The sequence below is a fragment of the Temnothorax americanus genome, unplaced genomic scaffold (genome assembly GCF_048541705.1).
Source record: "Temnothorax americanus isolate GAGA-0224 unplaced genomic scaffold, ASM4854170v1 Scaffold48, whole genome shotgun sequence".
Classification (NCBI taxonomy): domain Eukaryota; kingdom Metazoa; phylum Arthropoda; class Insecta; order Hymenoptera; family Formicidae; genus Temnothorax; species Temnothorax americanus.
In genome coordinates, this window is record NW_027509635.1 from 44,299 (window position 1) to 62,818 (window position 18,520).

The 18,520-nt window shown below is 37.1% G+C and overlaps 1 protein-coding gene across 2 annotated transcripts; it reads right to left on the reverse strand.

The window, feature by feature from the left end:
• Positions 1-13,298: 13,298 nt before the first annotated feature.
• LOC143903532 (uncharacterized) lies at positions 13,299-17,349 on the reverse strand. 2 transcript variants are annotated; one of them, XM_077417177.1, is made up of 6 exons: positions 15,737-17,349; positions 15,357-15,540; positions 14,990-15,173; positions 14,612-14,795; positions 14,102-14,419; positions 13,299-14,025 (listed from the first exon to the last, which is right to left on the reverse strand). In XM_077417177.1, exons 1-4 carry the CDS (start codon positions 15,848-15,850, stop codon positions 14,777-14,779), a joined length of 501 nt encoding a protein of 166 aa, XP_077273303.1. In that variant the 5' UTR covers positions 15,851-17,349; the 3' UTR covers positions 13,299-14,025; positions 14,102-14,419; positions 14,612-14,776. The 2 variants fall into 2 exon arrangements, with proteins under 2 accessions (XP_077273303.1, XP_077273304.1); XM_077417178.1 differs by lacking the exon at positions 14,612-14,795.
• Positions 17,350-18,520: the final 1,171 nt, after the last annotated feature.

Genomic DNA, 18,520 nt, shown 5'->3' on the forward strand with positions numbered 1-18,520 from the left:
CGCCCACGCCGCTTTGGCTTCTGGAAGTATGCTTCACTTTAAAAAAATATTTGTTTAAACTGAAAAAATATTATTGTCATATCTATTTGTATGGAGTCTGTATAACTGTGTAATTATAGTTGAGACGCTATTTTACTATCAACTAATAGTTGATAAATATAGTTTCTGTGACTATATTTTTATAGTATTCAGTACTACTTTAGTTCCCCTATTATTTGGAAAACAGCTAGTTGTATATAAAACAGAGGTAGAATTTGCCGGGGAGTGCTATGAACTGTATAGTTTTTCGTTACCGATCTTTTTGGGAACCGGTATCTTTTTGGAAATCTGTTACGAAATTTTCCAGAAAGGGGGAGGGGCGAGAGAGAGAGAGAGAGAGAGAGAGAGAGAGAGAGAGAGAGAGAGAGAGAGAGAGAGAGAGAGAGAGAGAGAGGGAGAGGGAGAGAGAGAGAGAGATAGATAGATAGATAGATATTTATTTATGCCATAGTCAGGACTTTAGGCAAATAAAAAAAATGTACAAAAGAACGCCGTGTACATGGCAATAAAAACACAAGGCCGCCGTGTACATGGCAATAACAATAAAAATATCAAAAAATAACATAATAACGGTGAACAAAAATATCGAAAATGACATGATAATGATGACAGTGTGTGCACCAATCTCGCAGACAAAAGAAACAAAATCGCAAAATTATAATGAAATGACAACTAGAGTGACTAACTACGTGAGGCGACTAGATTGGATAAGGATTATGCTCAAATATTGGCAAAATTAACGCAAAATGTATAATGAAGTAGCTTAAAACTAAATTACTGACTAAGGCGACTAGATTAAATATGACCCGTGTTCAAACGCTTGAATACCTCAGAGTGGAAGCAGGCACAGAACCAGACTCAAGGGAAAAGATGTGGTTGTGGAGCTTTCGTTTGAATTCAATGATAGTCGATGAGGACACAATATCTGAAGGAAGCGAGTTCCACAAATAGATACCCGCGAGATGGAAAGATCTATGATATGTTTCCGTCCTGTGGGTGGGAATTTGAAATGCATGCACCACTACCAGGCGTGACGAACGTCTGATCAAGGAATCGGGTTTGATGAAAATGTCGGAAAGGTAACCTGGAGATATGCCGCGGGATATCTTATACATCTCGATTCCCAAGAAATAGAGTCGTCTGTTCTTTACGGACAACCATCCCAGTTGGTGACGAAAAGGCGTGATATGTTCGTCGCGTCTTAAATTGAATATGAAGCGAATCGCACAGTTTATAAGCCTTTGCAATCTAGTGTCAAGCTCGTCAGTGACATCATTGTACACAAGAGAACAGTAATCCAGCAAAGGCCAGATGAGTGCGGTCACAAGTTTCACACGAAGTTGACGAGATAAGGAGTTTTTGTGAAACTTGAGCTTGTATAGCGTAAAGTGGACTCTTTTGGAGATATGGGAGACATGGCTATCCCAAGATAGATCAGATCTCATAATGACGCCCAGATTTCGCGCTTCGGTAACGTAGGGAATCGAAATACCACCAACGGAAATAAGAGGAAGGTCATTGAGGTTGAGTTGTTTGATATAACCTTTGCTTCCAAATATTAATACCTTGGATTTGTTGAGATTGAGGGTCAGTCCATTTGCAGCCGCAAATTCAGAGACAACATTCACATCATGCGCCACAAATTGCAGCCCGGCATTTAATTGACTTAAGAGGCACCTGCGATAAATTTGCGTATCATCGGCAAATATCAAATGTTCTGTGAACCTTAGAAACGCGCCGATATCATTGATGAAGAGAGAGAAAAGGAGCGGTCCAAGGACAGATCCCTGCGGGACGCCAGCAGTGACAGATAGCCATTCTGAGAAGACGCCCTCCAAATCCACAACTGCTTGAAGACGACCGGTGAGGTACGAAAAAATTAGTTTCAAAGCTTGATCAGAAAAGCCTAGTTTCCTAAGTTTGGTAAGAAGCAAATGATGGGAGACAGTGTCGAAAGCTTTGCTGAAATCAAATAGGACAAGGATCAACACTTCGCGTTATTCTTTGACAGATGTACCGCCCCAGTCAAACTCCCCGCCTGGCAGTGTCCTCGAATCGGATCACGCGGGAGTATTAACGGCGATCGGCCGCGAGGCCTCACGCCACTCTGACACGCTTGGCTCTAGAACACCGTGACCGCCGGGGCACGAAGCCCTCGGGGCACGCGCTCCGCCTAACCGAGTAAGTAAGGAAACGATGAAAGTAGTGGTATTTCACCGGCGATGTTGCCATCTCCCACTTATGCTACACCTCTCATGTCTCCTTACAGTGCCAGACTAGAGTCAAGCTCAACAGGGTCTTCTTTCCCCGCTAATTTTTCCAAGCGAATTTTTCCAAGAGAGAGAGAGAGAGAGAGAGAGAGAGAGAGAGAGAGAGAGAGACTATTTGCGTGTCTTATTACATATGTCTTCCGGGGCGAAGCCCGGGTAACCAGCTAGTAAGAAATACGCTGGGAGCGTATCTTTCGTTAAATTGTCATTAAAATTCCGACTAATAAAAATATTCCTCTCTATGCATAAATCAACTGTTCTATTCTGTTAATATAATTTTGACATATTAAATTTACACGTGCCGACAAAAAGAATGTCACTGTTACGATGGATAAAGATATTTACATAAATAAAATTAAAGAATTATTAAACCATAATAGCACCTATTTTATTATCAAGAAAAACTTTTGCTTACACATTAAAAGAATCTTAAATTTAAAATAGAAAATAGAATGTTTTAAAAAATAATTACATATATCCAAACCTTGATTATTTCTCACGCTCCAGTATCTCTGTTCTTAAGGCTTATGATTTTCCAAAAAAGTTTCTCCTATATATAGAGATAATGTCTTATTTAGAATTATAATTTCCTCCATAAGCACAGCTCTATATTTGTTTGCCACATTTTTACAAAACATCTCAGTTAGTCACGCGCACTAGCATTAGTCATGTTAATAATAGCTTTGAGTTGTACAGTTTGCTGTCTGGTAAAATATTAGCAAATTTAGATATAATGATTTCTTTCGACGTAATAACATCACTCTTTACTATAACGTTCTTTTGGACCTAGCAATTGAAGGCATTGTACATAGATGGACTTTTATTTGTACAAACCACCAGAATCAGCACGGAAGAATTTATTTCTGCGATTAAATTTGTTTTATCTTCCCCACACATTTTACCTTCAACTAATTCTAAGTAATATATGAATAAACTTTCGGGATTCCTGTGAGCTCTTCTCTGTGTTCAATTATCGCTAATATTGTAACGCAAAATGTAGAAGAAATAGTTCGAAACACGTAATTGACTCAAATTTGCTTTTTTATTATCGTTATAATATTGTAGATATTAGCAATTTTTACCGAAAAAGTCACATACATTTTTGAAAAATTTAATAGCTGATAAATATATTTACCCTTACTTACCTTCCCCAATAACTTTGACCTTAACATTATATGTTGTCAAGATTACCATCCTGAGTAACATACAGAAAGTTTTAGTATTTATTAAAAAGTTATTGATAAAACTTAAATAAAATTAATATTAAAACTTAAATAAAATTTCCACATAAAAAACCAAGGTCTACCGCCGAATCAGGGCCCTGATTCGGATGCGACAAAATGTCTGCAATATTGTACGATTCCACATGGATTTGCAATTTCCAAAAAGCAAAATTCACTCCACATCGATCGGTCCTTGCAGTGCGAAGCGAGGTTTATCATTGTATGTTTTACGTGGGTTCCCAATTTTCCACGCAAACCGTACAATAATAAACTTTGTTATAAAAAAACTGTAAGTATATTTTTGGATGGGTTAGGGGGTTTTGCCTCTCACTCTGCTAAAGGTATAACTTAACCCAATCTATATCATTGTGGTATTAATGTTACTTATTAAGATGTAAATTTATGCACGTACATTTTTTTAATAAGCACCCCACTCCCTGATTACGAGGCGAAACGATCGAGATCTATCATTGTACCCACATGAGATTCCAACATATGGAATCGTACAACGATAGACCTTCGCTCTGTAACCAGTGATGGAGTATAGACCTCGCTTTTTGCGTGGAAATTGGAAATCCATGTAAAATCGTACAATTATATAGATCTCGTTTCACATCCAAATCAAGGCCCTGATGTGAATGTACTCGCTTTTTGCATGAAAATTGCAAACCCATGTGTAAAAATAACGTTATACTTATAAAATTTCCTTTGTTTAATAACTTTTATTGTAATAAACAATGGGCTAAAACATTTTGTATGTTATTCAGGGTGTAATTTTGACATATATCAAGTTCAGTGTCATTTTTTACAGAAGTCTGAATTTGATCCTTGTAATTCTAATATGTGGTGTACAAATAGATGTAAACGATGGTGGGTAAAACACAAACGTGAAATATTATCCAAACATTAAAATATTATTTCTGATCCGAATTAAGCGCATGAACCTAATGTGGATCAAAATATCAAAGTTTTCACATAGTGGAATGTCAAGGTAAAAATACAAAATTTTTAGACACCTGGAAGTATGTTTTAACCTTTTTTTTTTACTATTTGAACTAAAAAATGGTACTTAGCCAAATCTCTTGTACCATAAATACAGCTCCAGTTTTTACTTAGAAAAGAATCAAGTAAATTAATATTACACATATTTAAAGTTATATAACTCAACTAAAGGTTTAGAGCTAATAACAATCATAAATCAACCGATAAAATAACATACATATATACCGGGTGTTTTATTTTAATCGCCCCAGGCAAATATCTCGAAAAATATGAAAAATACGGAAAAATGTTTCAGACAAAAGTTGTTTGGTTCGAAGGGGGACATAAGATATGGTGTCATTGGTTTGACCTTGAGTGAACGTGCAGAGGTCATATGGAGTTTAACTTTATTTTTTTAAACGGAACTCCCTATTTTTCATTACATATTCTTGTAGCTTACCTAAAGAGCTTTTCAAAACCCTATATTTGAGTATTTTTTCATGAAGTACTTTTTGAGTTACAAGGCTTAAAAGTTACAATCCCGCCGGCATTAGCATTACCCAAGGTGTACCGGCCAATGAAGACAAGACCCAACATTGATCCGGCCAGTGAAGGCAAGACCCAAGATTTGATCCGGCCAGTGAAGGCAAGACCGATTGACTCACAAGTAGGGTCACATCGAAATCACATTGTGTATTTTTGGTTTACAGCAAATGCTCAAATGTACTATCATTCTGTTGGATACATAATTGCAACCCAATAACTTTCAAACCTTGTAACTCAAAAAGTATTTCATGAAATAATACTCAAATATAGGGTTTTGAAAAGCTCTTTAGGTAAGCTACAAGAATATGCAATGAAAAATAGGAAGTTCCATTTAAAAAAACAAAGTTGAACTCTATATGACCTCGGCACGTTCACTCAAGGTTAAACCAATGACACCATCTTATGTCCCCCTTCAAACCAAACAACTTTTGTCTGAAACGTTTTTCCGTATCTTTCATATTTTTCGAGATATTTGCCTGGGGTGATTAAAATGAAACACCCGGTATATATATAATTTATGAATAACCCAAGCAGCATTTTTCAGTTAACTTTCCGACTAAGGACTACTTTTCTACTAATCACAACGTTGTAAGCGGTTCAAGAAAGTTATAAAATGTAACTTATAATTACTAACGTTTTTTGGACGTTGTCTAAACGTTAAAATTACGACGTGCTTTTTTTATCACTTTCCCAACGTCAAATTCGAAACAGTTTAAGTCCTATTACCCGACGTTAAGATATTTAACGTTCGCCTGACGTTATACTCTGCACTACACTTTTCGAGCGACTTCAATACGTAATTCCCAACGTAAACCAACGTTTTGTTATCAAACGTTGTAAAACGCTAACGTTGTGAAACGTCGCCTGTGGTCATTTCTGACTGACGTTAAGAAATCGCGAGAAATGGTAACAAATTCTGCCTAAAAAAATGTAGAGCAGATTACTGCTGCGTCAAGCGGGCATCGTCGACGGCAATTCGCGGCGTCGTGCGTGAGCTATGAGGACTATGCGACGAATGTTGACGATCCACGGCCGAACCGGTCCATTTCATCTCACGCGGTTATCGTCGCGTCGTCGGGAAACAACGCGCGCGCGCCGCGCGGTTCACAGCTCGAGAGCGCGTTCGCTCGGCTGCACGGCTGCCATAACCATGCTCTAGATCACCATATAGATGGTATTGCATAGGTCGGATTTGGTTAAGATATACGACTCATTCGCAAATCTAGTATAGAATTTTCAACTAATTAATACTTTATCGACATGTTAAGTCAGTTTGACGACCTTGTTAAGACTTTTAGTCAATATAGGTACAATTTTGCCTACAGTGGTATACTACTTAGTTTGGAAAAGTCGGAAAAAGTTAATTATTTTATACGAAAAAACAAATTTTAGTAGAATTTATCGCACCTTTTACTACGTAAAGTTTGATCTAGTGTGGAACGCTGACTTCGCCATTTTCATTCCTCGAAGAGGAAGGCAAATAATCCGCCATTTTCCAGTATATTTAGATTTAAATTTTTTAACGCACTTTATTAACAATTTAAAGCATTTATATAATATCTGTTGTTAAAGTTTTGACAACATATTTATCTTAAAAGTAATTTTGATGAAAAGAAATTAAAATCTACACTTTGAAAAATTTTAGTTATTTATTAAAATATTTAGTAAATTGGAATATTTTAGAAAGGATTCGTCTAATTTTGACCTATCATTTCCACATTTATCAATAAAGTGGGTTTTGTTATACAATTTCAGTGCTGGGTTCGTGTATTTATGGCAAAATTACAATAGTATCAAAGACTGCGCAAACTATATTTTTCCTATAAAGCCATTTTATTTGTGCTAAATTGATAAGTACGTATTATGATACATTTATTACACCAATGCCGTCATATGGTTTGAATGGAAGCACGAAAACTACACCTAAAATGTACGTTGTGAAAAAATAACCTCAGGTCTAGCAGAGTGTACAAAATCAAAGTTTACATACCAACGTTAAAACTGGTGAAAAAAATGTAACCTCAATTTAACTTATATAAGTCGGATTCCAACGTTGGTACAACCTAAATTTGATTCCCCAAATTAGTGCAAAAGAGGGTTGAAACGACGTAGCAAAAACGTTGGATACCAACGTTAAGTGTGTTTATCTTAACGTCGGGCGGACGTCAAAATGCTGCTTGGGAACTTAATCTTACTGCACTAACAGCTTGCTCTAGGTTCGACATAATTACTGAAAAGATGATACATGGTTTCAGAGAAAGAAAATTTTCTATTTAATACTCTAAATTAACCAATAATAAAGTTTACATTGTTAAAAAAAACACGATTAAATAATTAGAATTGGGTACTTAAAAGTTGAACGCAAGGTCCAGAATATTCTACATTTAATCAAATACAACGTCGTCAACGTCTATATCACACAATAGAACAGATAAATTTAATGAGTAAACAGTATTCAAGGGCGATCTCGCTAGAATAAGACCACCGCTTACGCTACAAATTGGCAGTTTTCAGTTTTTCACTATCCTTCGCATTTTTTCTACTCGCAAAATTTGGCCAAATTATCATAAAAATTAGATTGTGCATACCTTCAAAGGTATGCATGCCAAATTTCAGTTAAAAATAACAAGTAGTTACGTCAAAAGCATAAATATACGTACCTATGTCTAATTCCCTTCTTTTTTAGTTGCGCCGCAAACGTCTGTTTCGCAGGCCGCTGTTAATCAGTCAGTCAAAGGTTACCAATAGCAACCAGCGTATTTTTAAATTGTATTATAATGCTAGAAGGATAACTATAGCCGATAGTGAAAGAAAAATCCATATGATAAATACAGACGGCTAGAGAGGCATTTGAAATTTTTTGATCCAAATTAGGATCTGATCCGAAATAGGCACTTTACCCTAGCAGACATATATTAAATCTACAAATGTATGTGCATGTTGATTTACACAAAAATTTTAACCAGCCGATTTTTTCACAAAAGTACAAAAATTTTCCAACAATATAAAAAAATAATAAGAGCAAAATATTTTCGTAACTGTTACCTTTCAAATGGAAGTATATGTATTATCTTACAAACTTTTTTGTACCTCCATAAAAAAGTGAGAAAATAGAAACAAGCAAGACGAAAGATTAATGAAAGAATGAAAAACTTGAGTGAAATATATATTTAATTTATAGATCTGAACTCTCTCTTCTCTCTCTCTCTCTCTCAACGAGAGAAAGAATGAAAGCTATAGAATTGATAAGTTAGTTAATTTATTAAATTTACTCTAAGTACTTTTCAAGTACGTGCGTAGCAAAAGATGAAATATTTGATGTATGTGAACTAAACATTTTCCAGCAATTCGTCGATTGTTAAAGATCCTAACAGCTATAGTAAGGCGTCATCCTGAAAATCAAATTACGAGGCATAGTCTCCTACCAATGACATTAATTAAATTATGGATTAAAGGAACCATAATGTAGGTATGCCTGCGTCACATGCGCGCATGGCTTACTTCCTACCACCTCCTCTTGTCGTTCCGCTTACCACCGACCCACTTACCTATTTCGTCCATTTACCAGCCTTCGCAACGTTGTTATCCCTCCTCTACTGTATAGTAAGCTTCTTTTTAACGAACGTAGTAATATACATCCAACGCACCTACGTTTAGGTATGTTGTAAATGTTCGTACCATAAGTTCTGTGTACACAAATGAATTACTTTCTTTTAGCAATATATAGAATGTTACTTTTTATTATTTTATTTATATTTATTTCTTTGGATTACTTATTTATTTTTTGAAATATTTATATATATATATATACAATTTTTTGTTTAAATGTTAATATGTTATTTATTTCTTAAGGTTTTAACTTAACCTAAGAGGTTTTTTTTCTACTCTATTGAATTAAAAAAACCGACGTTTTTAAATATTTTGAGTATGAAATCTTGAGAATATACGCTCGTAAAGTTTTTAACGGTAAATTCGAATATTTGTCGAAGTTACAGGCCGTAAAGTGAAACGGCGCAGATAGCGATAGCTCCTTCATCGCTCCACATCTCAGCTTAAAACAATTAGTTGCCTTTCTTCTGTATATGTATACCTAAAAAAAAATGAAAGTGGTAGTATTATACCTCGAAAAAACTTAAGTAACAAGTGGTAGACTTTTATATCTCGAAAAATCTCGAAAAAATCTAAGCAGTAGTATCTTTATTTCCGAAAAATTATAACTCAAGTGATACACGTCACAAAATTATGTTTCCTTATCAAAAAGAAAAGTCGCTCTTCAAGTGATCTATTACAATTACAAAAAAGAAATGATATCTCTTTAAATTAGAGCGCCAATTACAGAGAGAACATGTATATTGCCTCAAAAAATAATTGTTGCACTACTTTGAAAAATCTTTACATTGTGTCAATTAGAAAAGAATGTATGATAACAATTTTATAAAATTAAAAAATTTTATTTAAATTTAACAAGGGAATACAAGATATTTAAATACAAAGTTTACATGTGTATTTTTTAATGGCCACAAAGAATTACAGAGGTAACAGTACAAAATACAAATATTTTATTAAAATACATATATTTTTCTTGTAAAAAAACTTGGCGCTGTTAGACTTCGAAATTTTAAATAAATAAGGACAACAGTAAATAAAAATAATTCAGAGAAAAATGCGATGGGAGTAATATTAAATGATTATCAGCGTGGATGGGGGAGTGAATGATATGGGTGTGCGTGACGACGCGGACGGCGGATAATGCGGCTTATAATTAAGAATAGAATAAATTTATTTATTTATTTAAAATTTCGAAATCTAACAGCGCCAAGTTTTTTTACAAGAAAAATTTATGTATTTTAATAAAATATTTTTATTTTGTACTGTTACCTTTGTAATTCTTTGTGATTAAATATTTTAATAAAATATTTGTATTTTGTACTGTTACCTCTGTAATTCTTTGTGACCATTAAAAAATACACATGTAAACTTTGTATTTAAATATCTTGTATTCTCTTGTTAAATTTAAATAAAATTTTTTAATCTTATAAAATTGTTATCATACATTCTTTTCTAATTGACACAATGTAAAGATTTTTCAAAGTAGTGCAACAATTATTTTTTGAGGCAATATACATGTTCTCTCTGTAATTGGCGCTCTAATTTAAAGAGATATCATTTCTTTTTTGTAATTGTAATAGATCACTTGAAGCGCGACTTTTCTTTTTGATAAGGAAACATAATTTTGTGACGTGTATCACTTGAGTTATAATTTTTCGGAAATAAAGATACTACTGCTTAGATTTTTCGAGATTTTTTGAGACATAAAAGTCTACCACTTGTTACTTAAGTTTTTTCGAGGTATAATACTACCATTTTCATTTTTTTTTAGGTAACAACATATACACTACTATACGTGTACTTGGCGCCTTTTTTTACCTTTTTTAAAAAAGGTAATTTTGTGCGGATATCACACCTTTTTGTAGTATATTACGCATCTTATAAACAGTATGTACAGGATAAAGCTATTTGGAGGTACAATACTACCACTTTGTTTTTTTCGAGGTAACAACCTAACAGGGTAACAACATAATACATATACACTACTATGCGTGTACTTGGCGCTCTTTTTTACCTTTTTTTTAAAAGGTAATTTTGTACGGATATCACGCCATTTTGTAGTGTTACACATCTTAATCTTATAAACAATATATCTTATAATCTTATGAACAGTATATAATACAAGGTATGAAGCTAAAATTGTTACGGACTATTTTATTTCTAAAGAAAACAACAATTTAATATTTTGCTTAGTTTTTTTAAAATAATAATCTGTAACCCTTTTAGTTGTACACCTTGTATATATTTTTCAATTTCAACATAAAACATAATCGCAATAAAGCATGATTAATGTTAATAAGTCGTTAACTGTAAAATTCTTTATTTATTTTTATTTGCGTGTCTTACTGAATGTTGTTCGCAACTGTATATGTATGTACCAATATCTTCAGGTATCGATATTTTTGATAATTATTTTTACGTCAGACATAATTTTAATTCATCCAATTTTTATTATGTCTAGACATAATTTTTGTCCAATTTTTATTATGTCTAGACATAATTTTAATTTAGCAATTTTTATTATGTCATGACAATTCTAATTCTGCCGCTAGAGAAATTTTAAGTCAATTCTTATGAATCAAGCTTGAATTCAATGTCTAGGTGTCCCAGGTTGCTAATGACGAGGTCCACATAGTGCGCTCTATTTCGGTGTACAGGTGTATTAATACCTTGAATTCGATGGCCACGTGTTTCAAGTTGCCGATGACGAGGTCCACATAGTGCGCTTCGTAGTTTTTAGTGTCTACATGTATTAATACCTCGAATTCGATATCTACGTGTCCTACATTGGGTGCGTTTAGCCGATACTCCTCTAGCCTAGCAATCGTGAGCAGACGCTCGTTTTCGCTCGTTTCCTCTCTTTTGACCTAATGGATTAAAAGAAGAGGAAACGAGCGAAAACGAGCGACTGCTCACAATTGCTAGGCTAGCGGAGTATCGGCTGAACGCACCCATTCAGATTTAAAGTTATTAATACACCTAGACACCAAAAACTATGAAGCGCATTATGTGGACCTCGTCATCGGCAACCTGGAACACGTAGACATCGAATTTGAGGTATTATTACACCTAGACACCAAAAACTACCGAGCGCGCTATCTGGACCTCGTCATCAGCAACCTGGGACACCTAAACATCGAATTCAAGGTATTAATACACGTAGACACCGAAAACTACGGAGCTCACTATCTAGACATTGTCATCGGCAACCTGGAACACTTAGACATCGCATTCAACGTATTATTACACCTGGACACCGAAAACTACGAAGCGCACTATGTGGACCTCGTCATCGGCAACCTGAGACACGTAGACATCGCATTCAACGTATTATTACACCTGGACACCGAAAACTACGAAGCGCACTATGTGGACCTCATCATCGGCAATCTGGGATACCTAGACATCGAATTCAACGTACGATTACACCTGGACACCGAACACTACCGAGCGCGCTATCTGGACCTCGTCATCAGCAACCTGGGACACCTAAACATCGAATTCAAGGTATTAATACACGTAGACACCGAAAACTACGGAGCTCACTATCTAGACATCGTCATCGGCAACCTGGAACACTTAGACATCGCATTCAACGTATTATTACACCTGGACACCGAAAACTACGAAGCGCACTATGTGGACCTCGTCATCGGCAACCTGAGACACGTAAACATTGAATTCAACGTATTCTTACACCTGGACACCGAAAACTACGGAGCGCACTATGAGGACCTCGTCATCGGCAACCTGGGACACGTAGACATCGAATTCAACGTGTTATTACACCTGGACACCGAAAACTATGAAGCGCACTATCTGGACCTCGTCATCGGCAACCTGGGATACCTAGACATCGAATTCAAGCTTAATTCATAAGAATCGACTTAAAAATTCCCTAGCGGCATTTTCTGCCAAGCGTAGAGAATCTTCTTTTCCGTTAACTCAATATATATTATTTATATATATACCTAATTTACCTAAATAGAAATCTTCCTTCTGACCGATAAGTCTATCGACCTAATTTCGAAATACGCGCGCGATATCGAAACTGGCGATACCTGCGCCGCCAGCGTCGAAAAAGTGAAAGTGACGTTTCTGATTATGACGTCATCATATCAGACGTCGGCGTTAGAAGTAGAAGTATCTTAATAAAAAATTTTCACATTTGGACTTTGCGTCGCAATATCTCCGCTCGTAGGGCACGTAGCGGAATATTATGAGAGAAACCCCCCCCCCCTAATTGGACCCCAAGCTATCGATCAAGCCTACTTAGAACTTGATCCGTTCACTCGTTATCGAGATCTCAACATCTCGGGTACTCGCAACCCGTCGCGTCGCGTAAAAGAGTCACGGTCGGTCTCGCTCCGCGTGTACTTGGCGCGAGACACTACCGTGTCTCTTGATTGTAGGATATTTGATTCTAGACCAAGGTTGGCCAAACATATGCTATTACTTGTATAATTGTCAATACCTATTGTCCGCGTGTTCTTTATTTTACTGTTAAATAACACAAATAGTAGTGCTTTAAAAGTTCTCTTTAACAAAATTATTATATCACAAAATACCGTTATCATATTCAACCCAGGTGACAGGTACTTTTCAAAAAAATTTATGAAATCTTTGTAATTGCGCCAATTACCAAAAAGAATATATGTATATATTACATCGAAAAATAGTTATTGTACTTTAATTTAAAAAATTGAACCCAAGTAGTAGTAAAAAGTAATAAAACCAAGTACACGTATCTTCATATATTCCCATTCAAGAGTTTTCCTACTTCAACCCAAGTGGCAGTAGCTTTAATTCTCCTTAAAAGAATAATATCATAAAATTGCGTTACCTTACTTAACCCTTAAAAAGTAATATGTAAAAATTAATACAAAATTTAAAAATTTTTAGTTAAAAAACTTGGCGCTGTTAAACAAAATAATATATTAATAAAACAATTTCTACAAATAGAGGAAGTACTTTAAATTAATATGTAAAAATATTTCTATACAGTTACATTGTAAAAAATTGTTAATTTTTTTAATTAATTATTTACTGTTTTCAGATATTTAAAAATCTAGCAACGCCAAGTTTTTTTAACGAAATCTCTTTTTAAATTAACTAAGCGCGCATTCAAGGATTCGTGTCAACCGAGTCACACCTAAAAGCATTCGAGAAAATAACATTGCGGCATTGCAATGTTATTGAGTTAATTTGACAGGACAAGCAAAGCGGCGCGGTGGAGTGACGAGAGGTGATCGGCGCGAGCAGACCAGCGAGATCGAGGGGGAGAGCAGTGGTGGGACAAGCGTCGACAATGATAATTTTAGCTTGAAATCGGCGAAATCGTTATCATCTATATCCATCTAAAATAAAATAAAAATAGCAACATTGTAATTATGTGAAATTATGTGAAATATATATTGAAAAGACAGTACTTACCATTTGTACTTTCGCGATTTCTCTCAGTATAAAACGGTGGTTTCGTTGGCTCCTGCCTCTAACCGAGGACAATACGGCCAGTATTTGCCATCATATATATATCAAGATATATATAATATCAACAACCTGTTCACCGTTCTCTGGATAGAATTGTAACACTGCTCTTGCGCTTCTTGACAGACATGCATACAACGTTAATAAGAAATGATATAAACGTTTTGTAGGATTGTGCAAAGTTTTGCTTGCATAGCACAACCACAAGCGCAGAAATACTGACAGCCCCATCAAACGTACCAGCTTTAAATGGCAATCCTTGACCTAAAAAATAAAATAATGTATTAATATGATATTATGGCTACGGTCAACGTGACACTACAAATGCTTCGAAGCATTCCTCTTCTCTTTTCTTTCAATGAAGAAAGAAGGAGAAGAAGAACGCTCCAGAGCATTTGTATCACGTTGACCGTAGCCTATATATCAAGATATATATAATATCAACAACCTGTTCACCGTTCTCTGGATAGAATTGTAACACTGCTCTTGCGCTTCTTGACAGACATGCATACAACGTTAATAAGAAACGATATAAACGTTTTATAGGATTGTGCAAAGATTTGCTTGCATAGCACAACCACAAGCGCAGAAATACTGACAGCCCCATCAAACGTACCAGCTTTAAATGGCGATCCTTGACCTAAAAAATAAAATAATGTATTAATATGATATTATGGCTGCGGTCAACGTGACACTACAAATGCTTCGAAGCATTCCTCTTCTCTTTTCTTTCAATGAAGAAAGAAGGAGAAAAAGAACGCTCCAGAGCATTTGTATCACGTTGACCGTAGCCTATATATCAAGATATATATAATATCAACAACCTGTTCTCACCGTTCTCTGGATAGAATTGTAACACTGCTCTTGCGCTTCTTGACAGACATGCATACAACGTTGATAAGAAACGATATAAACGTCTTGTAGGATTGTGCAAAGTTTTGCTTGCATAGCACAACCACAAGCGCAGAAATACTGACAGCCCCATCAAACGTACCAGCTTTAAATGGCAATCCTTGACCTAAATATTAATATGATATTATGGCTACGGTCAACGTGACACTACAAATGCTTCGAAGCATTCCTCTTCTCTTTTCTTTCAATGAAGAAAGAAGGAGAGGAAGAACGCTCCAAAGCATTTGTATCACGTTGACCGTAGCCTATATATCAAGATATAAATAAAATATCATCAACCTGTTCTCACCGTTCTCTGGATAGAATTGTAACACTGCTCTTGCGCTTCTTGACAGACATGCATACAACGTTGATAAGAAACGATATAAACGTCTTGTAGGATTGTGCAAAGTTTTGCTTGCATAGCACAACCACAAGCGCAGAAATACTGATAGCCCCATCAAACGTACCAGCTTTAAATGGCAATCCTTGACCTAAAAAATAAAATAATGTATTAATATGATATTATGGCTATATGGTCAACGTGACACTACAAATGCTTCGAAGCATTCCTCTTCTCTTTTATTTCAATGAAGAAAGAAGGAGAAGAAGAACGCTCCAGAGCATTTGTATCACGTTGACCGTAGCCTATATATCAAGATATATATAATATCAACAACTTGTTCTCACCGTTCTCTGGATAGAATTGTAACACTGCTCTTGCGCTTCTTGACAGACATGCATACAACGTTGATAAGAAACGATATAAACGTCTTGTAGGATTGTGCAAAGTATTGCTTGCATAGCACAACCACAAGCGCAGAATTACTGACAGCCCCATCAAACGTACCAGCTTTAAATGGCAATCCTTGACCTAAAAAATAAAATAATGTATTAATATGATATTATGGCTACGGTCAACGTGACACTACAAATGCTTCGAAGCATTCCTCTTCTCTTTTCTTTCAATGAAGAAAGAAGGAGAGGAAGAACGCTCCAAAGCATTTGTATCACGTTGACCGTAGCCTATATATCATTCATCGCACAAAATTTTTTAATTGCAAATCGGAAACGTACCTCGAGTTGAGCTCTTCTGCGATCAACGAAGTCGGGATCGAACGTGTCAGTCGTCACTTTCTGCTTTCTGCCAAGCGTAGAGAACCTTCTTTTCCGGCAGCGATAGTAGATGGGTGCGTTCAGCCGATACTCCGCTAGCCTAGCAATCGTGAGCAGTCGCTCGTTTCCTCTCCTTTTAATCCATTGGGTCAAAGGAGAGGAAACGAGCGAAAACGAGCGACTACTCACGATTGCTAGGCTAGCGAAGTATCGACTGAACGCACCCAATGTAGGGATACGAAATCTTTAGATAAGCACGAAGCAATTCAATTCAGTATATCGCCGGCACGATTACGGTGTTACTGCCGTTTCGCGTACGCGCGTATGCGCGCGTTGTCGCACCTTACCTCGCGACGCGTAATAAAGAGTCACACGATCGGTCTCGCTCCGCGCGTACTACCGTGTCTCTCGATCGATCGAGATAGGTTAACTGATCAGATGATGAACTGACTGACAGGATAGCGCTCTAAACGAACGCACTGTCTGCACTGCACTGCACTGCGACACTAACGCCGCTAGCCGCCAGTGTCGAAAAAGTGAAAGTGACGTTCTCTGTTTGTTACATGTATGTTATAAAGAAAAGCGGTTGACGGAGACGACGTATCTTAAAAATAAATTTTCGCATTTGGACTTTGCGTCGCAATATCTCCGCTCGTAGGGCACGTAGCGGAATATTATGAGAGAAATCCCCCCCCCCTAATTGGACCCCAAGCTGTCGATCAAGCCTACTTAGAACTTGATCCGTTCACTCGTTATCGAGATCTCAACATCTCGGGTACTCGCAACCCGTCGCGTCGCGTAAAAGAGTCACGGTCGGTCTCGCTCCGCGTGTACTTGGCGCGAGACACTACCGTGTCTCTTGACCTTGAATTTGATGGCCACGTGTTCCAAGTTGCCGATGACGAGGTCCACATAGTGCGCTTCGTAGTTTTCGGTGTCTACATGTATTAATACCTCGAATTCGATATCTACGTGTCCTACATTGGGTGCGTTCAGCCGATACTTTGCTAGCCTAGCAATCGTGAGCAGTCGCTCGTTTTCGCTCGTTTCCTCTTTTTTGACTTACTGGATTAAAAAGAGAAGAAACGAGCAAAGACGAGCAACTGCTCACGATTGCTAGGCTAGCGGAGTATCGGCTGAACGCACCCATTCAGATTTAAAGTTATTAATACACCTAGACACCAAAAACTATGAAGCGCATTATGTGGACCTCGTCATCAGCAACCTGGGACACCTAGACATCAATTTCAAGGTATTAATACACGTAGACACCGAAAACTACGGAGCGCAATATGTGGACCTTGTCATCGGCAACCTGGGACACCTAAACATTGAATTCAACATATTATTACACCTGGACACCGAAAACTACGAAGCGCACTATGTGGACCTCGTCATCGGCAACCTGGGACACGTAGACATCAAATTCAACGTACGATTACACCTGGACACCGGAAACTATGAAGCGCACTATCTGGATCCCGTCATCGGCAACCTGGGATACGTGGACATCGAATTCAAAATATTAATACACGTAGACACCGAAAACTACGGAGCGCACTATGTGGATCTTGTCATCGGCAACCTGGGACACCTAGACATCGAATTCAACGTACAATTACACCTGGACACCGAAAACTATGAAGCGCACTATCTGGATCTCGTCATCGGCAACCTGGGACACGTGAACATCAAATTCGAGGTATTATTACACCTAGACACCAAAAAATACGGAGCGCGATATCTGGACCTCGTCATCGGCAACCTGGGACACGTGGACACCGAAAACTACGGAGCGCACTATGTGGACCTTGTCATCGGCAACCTGGGATACCTAGACATCGAATTCAACGTACGATTACACCTGGACACCGAAAACTATGAAGCGCATTATCTGGATCCCGTCATCGGCAACCTGGGACTCGTGGACATCGAATTCAAGATATTAATACACGTAGACACCAAAAACTACGGAGCGCACTATGTGGACCTCGTCATCGGCAACCTGGGACACGTAGACATCGAATTCAACGTATTATTACACCTGGACACCGAAATCTATGAAGCGCATTATCTGGATCCCGTCATCGGCAACCTGAGACACGTGGACATCGAATTCAAGATATTAATACACGTAGACACCAAAAACTATGGAGCGCACTGTGTGGACCTCGTCATCGGCAACCTGGGACACGTAGACATCGCATTCAACGTATTATTACACCTGGACACCGAAAACTACGAAGCGCACTGTGTGGACCTCGTCATCGGCAACCTGGGACACGTGGACATCGAATTCAAGGTATTAATACACGTAGACACCGAAAACTACGGAGCGCACTATGTGGACCTCGTCAT